The 17,865-nt window shown below is 42.4% G+C and overlaps 1 protein-coding gene across 1 annotated transcript in view; it reads right to left on the bottom strand.

Annotated features, from left to right (window-relative positions):
- Positions 1–997: 997 nt before the first annotated feature.
- The window catches only part of LOC146772720 (hepatocyte nuclear factor 6-like), a 121,879-nt gene continuing 105,011 nt past the window's right edge, over positions 998–17,865 (bottom strand). The window contains exon 2 of the mRNA XM_085638029.1: positions 998–7,896. Coding sequence (XP_085494155.1) covers positions 7,589–7,896 — 308 coding nt within the window. The 3' untranslated portion in view covers positions 998–7,588. The remainder of the gene's footprint in view (positions 7,897–17,865) is intronic.

Raw genomic sequence — 17,865 nt, 5'->3', positions numbered from 1 at the left:
TATTCTTTAAGTCTACCATATCTTAATGTTTCATTTCGTTACTATTTGTTTTGTAACCCATGTACTATTGTCTTTCTCATGTAACGCGCTCTGATACCTAAGGGTGAAGCCAGCGCTATATAAAACCTCTTAAATAAATAAATAAAATTGCGCTGCTCACGCTGATTTTTAGCACCGGGTGTTTATCCAACGCTGTAAAATCAGTGTGAGTGGCACCATGTCCAGCTCAAGCGTGCACTGCTTCTTTCTGCCACTCGAGTAGATGTTCTACTCGAGCGGCAGCTTCCTCTGCGCGAACAGAATGTTTCTCAACGTGAGCAGTAGTGACCATCCGTAACCGCCCACATTGAGAAATCTCACCGGGAGGTGGTCTGGAGTAAGATTTTCCTCGCTCACCAACTTAACATTCGCGGGCATGAGCGAGGAAAAAAACTCTACTCCACGTCTTCGTGCTCTACGTGGAATGTGGAGTGGGAAAAACTCAGCGAGCAGAGCAAGATTTCACACCCAGGCCTAGTAGCCGTATGTTTCTGCAGACTCTGAACTGTTGTTATATTTCTTCAGTGCCCACTTCAGTTCTTTGTTCTATGCCAACTCAAGAGCACAGACGTAACCGCACCCAAGGTTATGTTGTAGGGTACAATCTGTATCTAGAGAGCAGGTTTGAAAAATACAGCTAGGGATTCGTTTTGGCGAAAACAAGAGCTTTTATGTAACAAGAAGAGCACGTTAGGGAAATCCACCAGCTGATTAGCTCGCTTCACGGTTTTCACTGTTACCTGCATGTTTTTAACCAAAATTTTAAAAAATGCCAAGTGTAATAATTCTGCAGAAAACACAAGCAGTGCACACACACCTTCTGCTCCCATAGTGATGGCAGGCTGACCCCTAACAGATCTGTGGAAAAAAAGATGAATAAAGACACCGAATAACCAAAAGACAATAAAAAAACTTCTTAAAGAGAAAGCTGATGCTCTCTTCGCTGAAGGACATTTACTTTCGGTACAACATCACCACAAACAGTCACAAGATGAGGTATCAGAGAAAACTTTGGTATAAAATGTACATTTCTTTTTTAAATGTATACAGGCAAAAAGACTTTGGTTAATTAGCACAATCAAAGGACAGAGTAACACTCCAGTTATAATAATGCACTTCCTCTTACATCATACAGGACACAGCATATCTGTACATGAAAACCATCAAATATCCCTTTCTGGGATACTTTTGACTTCTTTGCTCTCTTAGGGCACCCACGCTTCAGTTCCTTTCTGGGCAGGTGCCTCTTTGGTAGTCGCGTTAACAAAAAAACATGTAAACGTTGTTTTAGTTGTTGGGTGTTTTAAACGGTAGTTGGATCTCTATGTGGTGACGCTCTATGGACACTGAGGTAGGCACATTATCTCCCAGCTTCTCGGCTCGCTTCCTGGTGGTGCACAGTGTTCTCTGAGGGCTTTCTTTTTCTACAGCAGGTGCCGTTTTTTGAAGACCAAAATGTAGAAACAAATGATGAAATACTGAAGCAAGTTGGCTTTTTTTGTCTTTGGCTAGTGGTCCAACAACGTAAAGAAAGCAGGATCTCAGAGTGCGCGATTGGTAACTCAACTAATGTCTTTTAAGATGACATCTATGAGTAGAATACATCCAGATGTGGGATAGGCCGACACTGAATTATTAGGTGGGATTTCATTTCTGGTGCAAGACTTGGCTCATTACCAGGGACCATGTCAGAATCCTCTGCTACTGGTTAGAGGGAGACTGTCAGGGATGGTGCATGGATCTCCAGAAGATTTTCAGAAGCACCTGCAACATCTAGATTCGCTCAGTGCCCCTGCTGGAGGGGCCCACCCCTGTTTGAATAATGGACAAAAATATAAGTAAGCTATATCTACCAAAGGTGTTTTGCAATAAGCACAATATCTTATAAGCCTATTTGTGTTTTTCTTTGGTTTAGGAACATTCAGGGTGGCAGAAGTACAAATGTCAGATGATGGCCACACTGGAATGTGGTAAACAGATTTGAAATTGGATTTTATACAAATCAAAGCTTTTTCATTGCATTTCTTGATAAAGAAGGCAGCAGTTTCCCAACGCGAAATTGTTAGAAAATTAAGTTGTAAACCCCCAAATGGAACCACACACACCTACTGCCATCTGAATCATCCAGAAAGCTTGGCCAGCGTATGGACCAGAGGACTACACGTCCTACAAACCAGAGGTCTGCGCTACACGTATGCAAGACACCAGACCGGACCCAGATACTGGCCAACATTTATGGTGGTACATTTAGTTATTTTACTTTTGAGTTGAAGGATAGCAAAGCATCGGATTCAGTAATCTAATTTGTTCCCATCAATACCTTTTACACAAAGGGAAAAAGTTGGTTGGGTCAAGAAGTATTTATGAGTATATGCAGAGGAAATGGCAGCGGGGTTCGATAAATCACCAGGTGTTAATGTTGCATCAAGGTTGCAGGTAGTGGAAGCCTGTAAATGTGCATTTTAAAGGCCCTCAGTCACTATGTTTGTGGTTGAAATTGTTTACACTGTTTACATTAAGACTTGTTTCTTAGGTTTTTCTTGAAACATAAATATATTACCTCTTCCTTGAACTGTTTAGAACGGATGTAGGCATTTGCACCACCAAGTTACTCTTTTAAAGTAGTAAATTGCCATACTGCAATAGCAGTTTTTCAGCTTTTTATCACATTGTCTTTGGTGCGTCTCATAAATGGGTTTTGGTGGTCTTCCAGCTGTATTGTCTTCGATAGATGCGACAAGATTTAACAAGTCATATTGTGCGATGTTTTGCTCTTAAAGAGGCATTCTTCAGCTAAAACACTGAGTACCTTGCGCGTGATTCTGTTCCTTAACATTAAGCCCTGGCGCGAGGGGCGTGTGTGGCACTTTGTAAGGTTTCAGTGTGTCCTAGCTTCTGATTGTATTGGACCACCTCCAGCCATAGGCTATCGGTGGGATAATGGTACTTGGGAGGACTGTAAAAACACAGTAAAGGAAGAAAATTAAACTTGGATGGAGCTTTGGCTGCGAGAGACCTCTATTGAGTCTCCGTTAAAGCGGCGTGACCTCGCTTTAACCTGCAGGGAGAAGGTCTTCTGAGCTGTGTTTTGTCCACTGGATTAAAACAATTTTTGCAGAGAATGAGTTTCACGTATTTTGGAGTTGAAGCATGAAATCGTTATTAATACTTTATTGACTGTTTGATCATTCAGTTGACATCCTAATGGATTCTGGGAGCCAACTCCATTGCAGACAGATTCCAAAACTCATGCCTCTGGAGTAGGCCTGCCTTTTTACTGGTGATCATTTCATTTTGGGTGGCATTATCAACCATCTAGCACGTGTGACTTGGTATTTTAAATAGTGCATAACTGAGTTTGTCACAGCCCGGAGAGTTATTTTGTTGGGAAAATATTAGGAAAGCATTCACAGTAAAGTGTATAACCATTAGAGACACAATTAACCAATTGCAAAACCTTTGGTATCTTTGGTGTAAAAATGCTGTGTGAGGTAGACGGAGGTCTGCTTTTTACCAGAGCTCATGTATTTTTTTTAAATCATACAATGGAGTGGCTACGAAGATAAAGGGTAGAATGTAGAGGTAGGGAAGAATTAAATCAAGCGCTGTAACTGGGCGCGCCAGCTACCCTTTGGGGTTTGTTTGGACTGTTACGCTCTCTAGAGGAACTGTGCAGTCGAACTCTCATTGAGATACCTTTTGGTTTTGGTCAAACGAGGGTCTTGCAAGGACACTTCCTATAGCTCAGGAAAGCTGCTTTCTCTTGCTTTCAAAGTCCCCATGCTTAGAAACTAACTGGGTTCTACAGACAACCGTTGTCTTTTCTGCACCATTGTAATTTGTTGAATGTACAGAACTTGATTTTAAGGTTTGTTGAACCCTTCAGGTAAGTGCCCTGGCATCTGTCAGATGTGCGATGAATACAATATCCCATAATGTGTGCGCTTAATCGTCTTGGGCTAGGTTCCGTAAGCTCTTGAACCTATGACTGATTATACCCAACCTACTGCCTTCTGACGTATTCTTTTCATGCGTAAAAGGGTAGTAAAGAAGAATTACAAATACCATCCCACCACTTTCGCGGATCGGCTTCAGGCTTCGCTTATAGGTTTTGTTCAATAGAGCCTGCGTTCTTTTTAAAGGTTTTTTATTTTGTGCAAGCAGACCACTGGGCTATTGTTTAATCTGTAAGGCACCACATCTTCCTCAGTAGGGAGCTGTTTACCAACATGCCTGTGCATGGGGGTGCTGGTGGGGTTATATTCTATTAGCCAGATGGCTATAGGCAGGGCACTGGAATTATGCTGCAGGGGACGGCCAAATTATGTGGCAGGGTAAGTAAATTATGCGACAAACAGCCAAATTATGTGGCATAACCGTCTTCCCAGGCTCACCTCTACTGGCCTCTCTTGGAACAGCAGGCCTGGCGCCTTTTCTCTCGGTCTTTGAAGGCCAAAAGGTCATGGAATCTTCAAAGATCTAGCGAGCCTTTGAATCCGCACTGATGTCCGCTCGCCTAATGTGGAAAGTTAAGAGCATATGGGCCTGTAGCAGCAGAGAGGTCAGGGGGAGAAGGCGGGAGCCGGAGGAGGGGGCAGTGCGGCGGTGGCGGCGGGAGCTTTTGTCTGTGTGAAAGGGCACCTTGTTTGGTCTACTCCCGCTGAGCTGCAGTTTCCCCTTAAGGTTACCGCTCTGATGTCTGACTGTGCTATCGGACTTTTGATTCCAGGTACCCTTGCTTTCAGTATTCCAGTAAAAATCCGCTTTTTATTTTCTGAACATCAAAAACAATTTCAGGTGTTAATTTTTCGAAGTTTGTTATTATGGTCTGTTGGATTCCCATGTTTGCACTTTCTTTTCCTCTGGTCAGTTTACCTTATTTCAGTTTGTATCCAATTTCATTAAACACTATAAAGCGCTCTGATACCCGCAAGGATCATTTTCACGCTATATAAAACGTTATAAATAAATAAAATACAATAAATAATGTCTGAAGGCATTAAGTGCCATGCATATTCCTTCAACCCTGTGAGGGTTGTGTAGCCATTGACTGGTTTGCCTGCAATTCCTCGGTAGGGACATTCCCTAATTTCTGGCTTCGCCTGAGCGGTGTGCACGGGCAATGCACTTTTTCTGTCACAAACAGTGAAACAAAATCCATGTGTTTTTGAGGAATTCCCAGAATATGTAAACTAATGGGAAAGCCCTCTAGAAAAGTGGGGTGTGGACAGTACAGGAGGCACCAAGCCATACTCGGGACTGCTTTTATTGAATATATAAATAGGGAAGGACATGGGCTTCAGGAATTGCTCTTACACCTGTTACTTATCCAACGTGGGCCAGTGGTTCTGAAGATGAGAGGTTTATTTTGTGGGTTCACACTCTTGTGCCGTGCTACTAGGATGCAGTGCGCACCTCCAGGCCTCTTGAACACTCTTTGAGACAGCTAGAGATAAAGTAACGATTACGATGCCAACAGTGCAGCACATTTTTTTACCTGCTTTGTCCCTACTTCGTTGTGAGGTTTTCCCAGCATCTGCTATGGTGTGTGAGGAAAGGTGTTGGACGGTATCTCTTGATTTGGTTGAAAAAGCCAAACAGACAACCATTCAGTGGGTTCATTTAGGTGTGGCCCTTGTGATATAAATGTACTGAAGAAGGTAGGTTCCAGGAGACCCACTGCGCAGTCTTAGTTACAGACTGAGCGGACCCACTTCATAAACGTTTTCAATATTTAATCAGCGGGTTTCCCTAGTCCAACATGGCCGCCTGTTGGGGCAAGATTCTATGAAATGGTCTTCTTAGCCATTCCCACTATGCAGTTCCTAGGTCATAGGTGGGGAGAAGCAGCCCACATTGAACATGAGCTCAGCACTTTGAGAGGTTTACATTTCATCAGGGACTCTACACTCCATTCCTTTCACAGCTCAACACATCCCACATTGGACCATTTAAATGAGAAGCACACCACCAAACAAATGTAGAGGACATTGGCCGAGCAAGCAAGTGCTGGATTGAAACTCCCCATCAGGCGAGTGATTCATTTGTGCCAGTGGTAGACAAATGTTGGACATCACTAGAACAAATACGTGCATTTTGTCCGTGATATGTGTGCAAATTCCCTTCACAGTGTCAGATTAATGTATTTACTGCACTTATAGCATCTGATTTGATCACCTAAACATGGTTTTCACACTCCTGAGAGATGAAGGGGATCTCCGTCCTCCAGGTATTTATGGACCCTCTTTTCCGTCTTACCCATTTGTGTGATAACCTAAGACAGCCTTGGTGTTGTAGTCTTGTTTTGCTTCACTTAAACTAGTTAGGCTAATACACTTGAAAGCAGTGGTTTGTACCTGAATAGTTCAGGGCTGGAGAGTGTGTCCATAATGGCCTTGAGTGGGCTCCTCACATTGTGAGGTGTATAGTTATTCAGAACTCCTAGAAGGAACATGGATGTATTTGGGTGAAATCAAAGTGTGTAAAAATCCATTCAGCTCAGTTTACCGGTGTGTTTGGAATCCCCAACAGAGCAATGTCTTAGGGACATTATCAGCTTGAGTATACACCTTGAGCCAAATATTGGCTCAAGTCTGACAAAGCCTGGATATTTCATACTGATTGAAAACAGAGGAGAAACATGTTTTAGTAGTGACCTGAAACAATAAAATGGAATTGGAACAGCTTTTCCCCTTGAGCCTGATGTGATTATTCACATTGTGGATCCTCTTGCGTGTTAGAATGACGCCCCGCACCCACCTGGACATCCATTTTTCACTATTTCTAACCTTACTGGCTGCCATCCTCGAGCCCTGGTTTTAAAACACAACGACCTCAACTAGACGCAGTTAAACAATGAGTATGCAACGCTTCACGCACTCTGATCCACAATTTTATATTGTACTTCAAAAGTATTTATACTGTGGGTACTAAAAATGTGACGTGTGTCCTTGGGGAACACTGTTCTGAGTGCAGCTTATGCTGGATGTTTTTTTTGGGGTGGGATAGGGAATCCGCTACACTGATGTTTTCCCTTGAGACCTAGCGTTGGGAATCCCCCATATGAGGCTTCTTTTTGTCTGGGAAGATTTGCTTGAAGACACACCTTGGTTTATGCTTAGGAGTCAAGGTGCCCCTTTGCTTCATCTTGTCCCATGTGGGGGTCTGTGCACATATACTTTATTAACTAGTATGAAACCCTTGACACGCCCCACCAGGTTCTCTTCTTCACACTTCCTTTTGCAGCTGAGAAGCAGGGTGCTCATTGACACCAGAGAAGCCTACCATGCCCAAAAACCAGTCTAGCTCACAAAGCCTTCTGCCCTGATGAAGCACGAAAGGAAAGACCAGACTTCCGGTCTTGGCTGGACACTGGACCACCGGCCTTCCTCGAAGGTGAAGCGTCTAATCTAACGTAGATCATGTTGCCTCTTGCATCCAACATATGAACTCCCTGTGCTGATATACTTGAACTCTGTAGTAAATGAAGGATCTGCAAATGCCAAGCAAAGCAGCCTATCTCTTTGGTACCTAGCTCTGATGTCACTGTTCATGCTTTGGTGCACGCGATGGCCGACGACACATTTGGGGTGTGGGAGGAGCCCGGGCGCCCAGAGCCCTCGTCCATCCACTTGTCCAGGCTGCGGCGCCGGGCGTTCATGAAGAAGTTGCTGACCGTGGACAGCTCCAGGCCGAGCTGCTGGGCAATGGTGACCTGGAGCTCCTTGGACGGGCGCTGGTTCTCATGAAAGATGGCGTGCAGCGTCCGGCGTTGGATGTCAGTGAAGACCAGACGGTGCCGCTTCGGCACGTGATTTCTTTCGGCTTTGCCTTGCTCTTGCTCTTTCCTTTTGCAAGCTACAGGAAGAAATGCAAGACAGACATGAAAAGAGAAACGTTATTGACAGGTGCAGGTTAATTATGCTCTGAATTAATAATCTAGTCATTCACTTATCGCTATGTGGATCTCAGCCTATCACCTTGTTTCTTTATTTGTTGCTTGTCTTTATATGTCTGTGTGCCTAGTCCAATACAAATGACCAGTTACGGATGACCAAATAGGCAAAGTAGGCACCGGCCTTTGGGCCCCACTCCTTTTAGGGGCCCACGACAATGTATCAAAATAATATTGATTTGATTTTGAAAGAAAATTACAATCAAGCTTTCTTAAATAGTGTTTCCAAAAGATAGAAAAAAATGAATCAACTCAAAGTAACAAAAACTTGACATTAAAGACTCTATAGAGAAAATACTGAATTAATGTAATGTACCCATTCACAAATTAAAGTACATAAACCACAGACATCAGATTCACATAACAGGTTGTCTCTTAAAAGCTCATCTTCTGGCAGCTGTCAGTTTGTAAAAAAATCAGATGTATTGGGTACTAGGGGATAATTTGCGAGGGGGGCCTCGAAATTTCGACTGCCTAGGGGCCTCCACAGGTTTTAATCCGGCACTGCAAAGGACATTCTAAGAGATACAGGAAAAAGGACATTCCATTTATCAAGCTTCCTCCCTTACTTTGAGATTGATTCACGGAAGTAGTTTATTATGCACTAAATGTGAGGCGAGAGCGGCCCCTAAGTGCTGATGCACACAATCCGAAGGCGACTCACCACAGAACCGTGCACAATAAATGATCCGAGCAGCCCTTGGAATTAATTCCAGGCATAAATTAAAATGAAATTAGAGAAAGTAGAATGAGAAACTCTAGAAATGGCAAATGGCCAACCTGGCCCAGCCAGCTCTTACTCTCTGCATTGTCTTGTATTTCTCTTTCTGAAACTGCTAAGTCAGACTATCTTGGCGCACTGTCACCAGGATGTCAAGCTCAGTTGGTCAGTGCATTAGTTAACTTAAGTTTAACACTCTCGACTAACAACAGGCGCAGTGACTTTTAACAGCTTTATAAAGCTGCAGTGTTTCCATCTGGTCAAATAATTGCGAGTAATTGTGTGTTTAACATTAAAAGTATTCTGCTTAGGGTCTCTTCCCAGAAGCTGTTGTCACAGCCGTTGAATAGCAAGCCATTCGTGTAGCCCAGATGGATTGGCGACTGTGGATTTCTCATGGCCTGCCTCCGGGCTGTGTAATGGGAAAGGTGCTTGAGTCAGGTTGCTGTTGGTGAACCAGGGGTGAGCTGTTGTGCTGGATCTTCCATTCATGCCCCACCAGCCCTCCAGTCAGAAACACAGATTCTGCAGACTTAATTTCTTTTCTGCCCTCCCCTCATACAAATGGTCTTTTAACCATCATATTCTAGATTTTTGCTCAACTACCCCTGCTCCGGAGTGTCATTTACATTTCACTGTTGTCCTCAAAATACAATTGTTTAGGGAGAGAAATGAAGGACTAGCTATCATTCACTAAGAAAGAATACATCTTTCCATCTTAAAAAACACAGAATACTCGACTTTTGAATACGTCAGAGTTGAACTTAAAGGCAAAGGCTCCCCTCCTATCAAACTACACCCCATCTACCAGCCTCCTGGTGATCGTGCCCTCTTCACAGAAGAGTTAACTGACCTAGTAACTCGGTTCTCCATAACTGTCACGAAGGACATGTTCTTGGGCGACTTCAATATTCACTGGAACAACTCAGAAGACACCACAGCCCGGAACCTTACCAACCTTCTTGAAATAAATGACCTTAAACAACTCTGCAATGAACCTACACATATTATAGGCTCTACTCTAGATGCGAGTATCACTAAAAATGAGCTGGTCTCACTTAGATTCATCCCACCCATCGACTGGTCCAACCACCATCTTATATTGTTTAATATCGATACCCACTTCAGATCTCACCTAGCCTTAACAGATAAACCTAAGCACTGGACCAGGAACATCAAACAAGTCCCAATAACTGAATTGGAATCCAGGATTTGTGCCCAACTACAGCTTCACCCTCTCATTTATACCACTGATGACCTCACTGCTCACTATAATACCACAATGACGGAAGTTCTTGACCAAATGGCATTGTACAAACTAAAACAACTGAGATCAATCCAATCAAAATCTTGGTTCAACTCAGATCTTAACAACGAGAGGAGACAACGCAGACTGGCAGAAAGGACATGAAGTCCGAACCCCTTGACAATGCACCTAGCACTACTTAGAACCACACAGCTTTTATTTAGGAATCACATTTTTTTGAGAAAAAGCCTCTATTTTTTGCAGCCACTTGACCGTTCGAAGAATAGACCAAGGAAGCTTGTCAACATTGTTAAACGACAAACCACCCTCACATCCCCACACAAAATAACTGCCAGTAAAGAAATTGCCAGCTTCTTCACTGACAAAGTCTCAAAAAATTTGCAATCCTTCTTTCAAGTCAAAAATCTGCCATCCCTCCTAAACTTCCCCACTCACTCACCTCATTTCGTGGTAGCCCCACCACCAGAACTTACTAATGACCAAATGGCCCCCAAAAAATCTAATGGCAACGATGATCTCACTCAACTGAAAAACGATGCCAATTGGTCTCACTTCAAACCCATGAGAGAAAATGAAGTCTTCAATATAGTTGTCAACTTAAAGCCTACTTCACACACTAAGGATCCCTCCCATCCTCAATAGTACAAAATCTCAACCACATCGTTGCCCCGTTTGAGACGGCCTCAGGCTGTGTACCCAACTTCCTCCAACTAGGACAAATCACACCCATACTCAAAAAACTAGGGGCAGACCACAATGATCTCAAGCACCTCAGACCTATCTCCAACCTCCTGCTCCTAGCCAAAACTATGGAGAAGTGCATCCTACAACAACTTAACCAACATATAGGTGAATTCAATCTCCATGACCCCTTCCAATCAGACTTCAGGAAAGGCTAAAGCACAGAAACTGCTATGCTCAATATCTCAGATAACCTCCACAAATCTTTAGATGAAGGTGACGCATGTCTCTTATTCTACTTGACTGATCAGCTGCTTTTGATACAGTAAATCACCCAGCCTTACTTGCAACACTTAAGATCCACTCTCGTATCAATGGCACAGTCTTAAAATGGTTCACAACTTACCTACAACACCGATCGCAACAAATCAAAATCAACTCTTGTCTTTCCAAACCCACACACACTCCTCTTGGTATACCCCAAGGCTCAATTCTCTCCTCTTCCCTTTTCAATCTCTTAATGGAACCCCGTACAATCATCCTGAAGCAAGCAGGCATCAAATATCACATATATGCTGATAACACTCAAATCTACTACAAAATCAAATCGCCCAGTGACATCATACATCTCAACGCCATACTAATCAAGATACAATCTTGGTTTAATTACAACCACCTAAAGTTAAACCCCAACAAAACAGAACTAATACTGTTCTCCCCTAAATGTAACCCCCTACCAATCCAAGACTGGCTCAAGATCCCTGGATGCACTATATTGCTCTCTCACTCTGTCCAACCCCGTAAAGGCCTTAGGCATCACCCTGGACAAAAAATATGTCAATGAAGGATCCCATCAAAAACTCAGCCAAAGAAGCGCTTTACACAATAAAACACCTCAAGAAAATTAAACCATTAGATCCCTCCGATGATTTCAAGATGGTAATACAATTTCCAGCCCTCTCTAAACTGGACTATGGGAACGCCATCTTCACTGGTACGCCGAAAATTCATCTCTTCCCCCCCCTTGGATCAGGTCTAAACATGGCGGCCTGGCTCATAACAGGTGTTTAATGGTTCGAACACATCACACCAGCCCTTAAGATCCTCAACTGCCTTCCCAATGAAGAAAGATGTATTTACAAGACTGCCTGCATCATCCACAAAGCCCTTCACACACATACCCACAACTATCTAGACAACAAACTTAAGAAAGCAGGAAGAACCAGAACTCTGAGAAGCTCCAACTCACTTTTTCTCATACCTCCCAAACTAAAAAAAAAAAAAATCCACCCAGACTCGCTCTTTTTCTTGAAATGCACCCAGCGTATGGAACTCACTCCCTAGAGATCAACGATGCAACCCCTCCTTCTCCTGCTTGAAGAGGGACCTGAAACTCCTTCTCCTCAACAAATACTTTAACTCGCAAGCTAACTGAACTGGTTTCCATTAGCTCTGTCTCTCTCTAGGCTTAGACCCTCTGTGATAGTCGGTTGTTTGATTGCTTCAGCTGTCTATTATGTCATTTAATTGAGTAACTCACGCAGTTCTAATTGTCCGCATACGGTAAGCACCCTAATTGCTTAACAATTCTCTTTGTCTCTATTTATGCTTGTACTTGAATCTAAGTGCCTCGAACCATATGTTTTTTTTTTTTACATAATTTATTGCCATTTTTATTTCTTTTCACATATCAGTATACATCCATTTAAACATCATTAGCACATCACTTGTGCCTCGAACTATATGTAAGGCAACTTTATTCTATTTTTTCATTTATATGTAAAGCGCTCTGATACCCAAGGGTGTAGCTAGCACTATACAAAACCTATAAATGAAAAATAAATAATAATAAGGAAGAAAGAATTAATCTGCAGGCAATAACCTGTGAGCGGGGATGGCGTTTAAGGCTGGATATACAGTGCCAATTTCCTGATTTCTGGGTTCTCGCTACAACCTCTTATGCCCTGCATTGACTGAAAACGTCTGACTTGTATCTTAATGCCTTGAAATGCACCCAGCGTATGGAACTCACTCCCTAGAGATCAACGATGCAGCCCCTCCTTCTCCTGCTTGAAGAGGGACCTGAAACTCCTTCTCCTCAACAAATACTTTAACTCGCAAGCTAACTGAACTGGTTTCCATTACCTCTCTCTCTCTCTAGGCTTAGACCCTCTGTGATAGTCGGTTGTTTGATTGCTTCAGCTGTCTATTATGTCATTTAATTGAGTAACTCACGCAGTTCTAATTGTCCGCATACGGTAAGCACCCTAATTGCTTAACAATTCTCTTTGTCTCTATTTATGCTTGTACTTGAATCTAAGTGCCTCGAACCATATGTTTTTTTTTTTTTTTTACATAATTTATTGGCATTTTTATTTCTTTTCACATATCAGTATACATCCATTTAAACATCATTAGCACATCACTTGTGCCTCGAACTATATGTAAGGCAACTTTATTCTATTTTTTCATTTATATGTAAAGCGCTCTGATACCCAAGGGTGTAGCTAGCACTATACAAAACCTATAAATGAAAAATAAATAATAATAAGGAAGAAAGAATTAATCTGCAGGCAATTAATCTGTGGGCGGGGATGGCGTTTAAGGCTGGATATACAGTGCCAATTTCCTGATTTCTGGGTTCTCGCTACAACCCCTTATGCCCTGCATTGACTGAAAACGTCTGACTTGTATCTTAATGCCATACAGTTATTCATCTCTCCATAATCCCCTCTTTTGTTCAGTTCTCTCTGGGTCGTGACTTTAGACATTGCATTTCCTAAGGCACGGGTAATATCAAAGTAAAATACTGTAATAAAACCGATTTCTGACCTCAGACACCACATGGGAATCCATAATACACAGAGTCTGACACTGTTGGATAATTTACAACATCCTTTGTGTCTCTGATAATGTTAAGAGAGCATGCAAGAGCTTTCCTTGTTCTCCAAAACTTTCATAGAGAATCTAACATCTTTGGCGTTCGCTAATACTACATACAAGCACTATCATGTATGCAGAGAGTGCCTGATCTCCTTGGTTTCTCTGACACTACATACATGACCCATAATAATTTCAGAGGGTACCTAATATGCTTAGTTTCCTCTAATACTACATCCAAGGTACGAACATACTACTTGTGGGGAGTACCTAACACCCGTTCAGTGTTCTAATACTAACTACATGCAGTGCCATATTACTTTCAGAGGGTATATAACATCCTTGGTGTCCTCTAATACTACATACAAGGAGCAAACATAATACTTTCGAAGGATACCTAACATTCTTGGTGTCCTAAAATACAACATACAAAGCACTGACATGCCAATGTGCTGAAACCCAGGCCAGATGTCTCAATTCACATAACCGATTTCCTCAACCCCAGTCTAGGGCCTATAAACCTCTCACCAGAATGCATAAACACCATTCAAGAACCTGTCAACCAAAAATCTTACATAGTCTAAAGATACCCAGTAACACTTACCCTTACACCTGCTAGAATTGTACATATTGATACTCTGTACCCAAAACGTGATGCCGGGTCCTCAGATATCTGATGGACAGTCCCCCAACACAAGATTCAGGTTTCTCAATTTTCTCCTGGACTATCCATTCTACCTACTGAAGTTGATTTCGGGCGAGGTTCACATAGCTAGAACAATGAGTGTTTTGAGAAACCCATATGGCTGAGGCTATTTCCTCCTTCTTGTTCTTGTTTTTGAATCAAGGAAACTACGAGTTTATGGTGGAGTGTTAGGAAATCGGAGAGCCAAGCCCACCTGGCTGTTAAGCGGGAGTATTCTACAATTTTTCTCGTTTTAGAAATGGTGGTAATTTTTTGCGATGCAATAGTACGCCCGATTCTATTTCCCATTGGTATCTGGATGTTATGTGGGGTTTAATTTGTGGCATTCCTGAGGAGGACTTTTTAGCCGAAACGTGCATTGATGATTATTCATTAAGCCACAATTTGTATCAATAAAGGAAAATAAAAGCCACAATACGGAATAACCAAGAGTATAAGAACGGAGTGGATAACTGAATACTATATAGGGTTATAAGGGATATGACGGCCCAATGCAATAGTCAATGCAGAGTAGAACGAGATATGCCAGTTGTAATATTGCGAATTGCCATTCATGTTTATAATAAGATTTGTGTAAAGCAAAGACCCTTGAATACTGATCAAAAGCTTTTTTTTTTCATATATATTTGTGAAATTATAGAGTGGTTTGATATGAATAACTGGATGAGAGATATGCATGTGAGTAAATGAGATGATATAGTTATAGTTCTTCATTTTTTAACATTGTTTGCACTATTCTAGACACCTGCTATTTCATGATATATTAGTTGGATGGCAGTTTAGGGAGGTGTTTCCCTTATTGTGTGATCAGATAAACAAGTTAAGAACACTATGGATTGATTAAATAAAATATCTAAAATGTCCAAAAAGTCCTCCTGAGCCTTTGCATATTTATTGTATTTTTAGGACGTATGCTGTTGAATTTGAGAGGCTAGGCGGGGGTTCTTCATGTGTAAATTATACTGAGTTCCCTGACCCATTAACCTATTCATAGCAGAGGGTCCTGTTTTAAAAAAATTATGTTCTATCCATTCACACCATGTCCTGGCTGTCAGTTGTGACAGTGGCCAATGTCTTTCCCGTGAAAACCACCTACCATGTCTGGTTCAATTTCATGTCTGTATGTAGTTCCTTGATAACTAGCTTCTGCTGCTCCGTGTCACTTACTGGGAAGATTCGCTCATATGCTCAGCGGGTCGGACATTTAAGCCTAGTAAATTCTGGCACATTCCAAAACTTGAATCTGGAGAGAAGCTCACCAGACTAGGACATCCTATTCCTGTTAAAGAATCCACCACCCTATCCACTAGTAGTGTCTGTAATTGGCAAGAGAACTAAAGAAATACTAATTCCTCCTCAACATCATGCGAAGAAGAGGAGTAAGCATGAATCCTATGGGGAAAGATTTGCTCGTCATTGGGGCTTGCACGAGAGCAGCAAGTTCAACCGACTTTCTTGATGGCTAGAACTGTGCTCTTTTCACTCATCAGTACTCTATGGTGCACCTCAAGGTGTATGGTGGTGGTAATCAGCACTAGAATCGCCATATCTGGACGCATTCCTGGAAGGCAGACAATTTTCGAAAGGCTTTTTAAAGCCACCTTCCTTTCAACCAAAGGGTTTTGACCCCAGCTTGATGACCTAGTGAAGAAGTCTGATACGGACTGCAAATGGTTTGCACCAAGCACGCCTCCACCAATAGTAAGTGATTTGGGGTTTTGGATAGCCTTAAGACAAGGATTGTCCTGTAGAGGTACCAATATACCCTTTTGTGGGAGGTTACGTAGCAGTGGATGTCCCTTGACGGAAAAATCTTGGCAACAGTCTATTGTCTCTAGTCCCACCCGCCAATTACAAGTTGTGACTATCTGGACAGGGTGTGTTGAATAATCAAGGAACTTTACTGTGCCTGGGAGTCTAATGTCTCAGATGCCTGGGTCCTACAACTCACAAACGAAGGCTACAAAATAGATTTCTCTTCACCTCCCTTGGACATCTTTATCTGACCCCCACTTCCCTCAATCCGGTCAAGTGCCAAGGCATCATTAATGGAATTCAGGCTCTTTTAAGGACCCTTATCCGAGTGCCAGAGGAAAAGAAAAGGAGGGGCAGGGATGTTATGCTCTAATGTTTTTAGTACCAAAAAGCTCATCCAGTCTTGGATCTAAAAACTGTAAATACATACCTTAACAACGTCTCAAGTTGGTAAGTCGTCAAACTTTTTTTTATCTCTAGTTTCCCCTGGCATGTTGTTGCATTTATGGATCTATTCGATGTTTATTTACTCATGCCCATGAATCCACATTCCGAATATTAATTGAGTTTATTTTCTCAGGGTCAACGTTTTCAGTTTTTTGCAGTTCTCTTCAGTCTGTTCTGCAGCTATGGTTTTCAGTAAGACATTGGCTCTATTAGTGGACAACCTTCATTCCTTGTGTTCGTTAGTTTTCCCTTACCTGGAGGACGGGCTAATATGTGCTTATTCTTTTTCTAAGATTCAAGAGGCAATCCAGCTGGTATGAAACTGCCTGAGAGAACATGGCTGCATTCTGAATTCCAGAAAATCTAATCTGATTCCCTCTCAGGAGCTTTAAATAATTGGAGAGCTGTTAAAGTACAGCCCAAGTAGAGTTTATCTACCCAAGCTTCATGATCGAAAATTGATGATGCACCTCATGAATCTGTTGGACTCCAGCAAGGGACTAGTTAAAAGTGCAAGGGTACATGACTACTGCCTTATTCCTATTCCCTTGGCCTTGCATGCACTCTTTTCATCTGCATATATCTGGTGCACCACAATATTTCATTCTGGAGTCCAAGCTCTCAGGATTATGAGGCTCTAGTACCAATTCTCCAACCAGTAGCTCGGAAATTGCACCAGTCACTGATTCTCTCGAACTTGGACAAGAGTTTTGAGCAAGTATTAGCCTCTCCTCTTCCATTAACAAACACAGAGTATGCAAGCAGACTGAGTTGAGGATGCTACGATGGACCGCAACAGCCATGAAGTTAAACACCTTTAAGATCTGGAAAGAACTGGCTGTTGTCCACTGAGCCCTGTTATCTTTTGGCCCATTGATCAAGAACAGCGTTGTTTAAATTAGAACAAGCAACCTGGTTGCATGGGCATAAAAAAAAACATTTCAGAGTACCATGGTGCCACTGTTAGCCCTTCTAGCATAGCAGACCAGGGTTTGGTCAGAGAGAAATCTCCTTTCCCTGATAGGGATCTATCTCTGTAGAGGGCTAATGGGTGTGTGGACATTCTCACCCACACATTCCTTTCCTCTCTCTCCATGATCCCGCACCCTACGTTTTTTTTTGGGAGATTGTGAATCTGTTTGGAGACCCTTGGCTGGATCTTTTTGCAGGTCTTCAAGATGGCCTTCAAAAGTTCTGCTACCTTCTCCCATGAAAGAAGGGAGGGGGGGATAAATGTGATAAGTTTCAGGTGGCTTGCAGGTCATCTCTCTGTCTTTCCTCCTGGTCTTATCAGCAAAGTATTGTGCAGGACCAGGAAGGAGCAGACTGACGTTCTGATGGTAGTTCCTTCGTGGAACTACTGGCCTTGGTTCCCGTTACTACTTCATCTGTCAGTTCAACGTCCTTGGATGTTC

The sequence above is a fragment of the Triturus cristatus genome, chromosome 12 (genome assembly GCF_964204655.1).
Source record: "Triturus cristatus chromosome 12, aTriCri1.1, whole genome shotgun sequence".
Classification (NCBI taxonomy): Eukaryota; Metazoa; Chordata; class Amphibia; order Caudata; family Salamandridae; genus Triturus; species Triturus cristatus.
The sequence above is the reverse complement of the archived record's forward strand: the minus strand, read 5'-3'. Positions and strand labels throughout refer to the sequence as shown.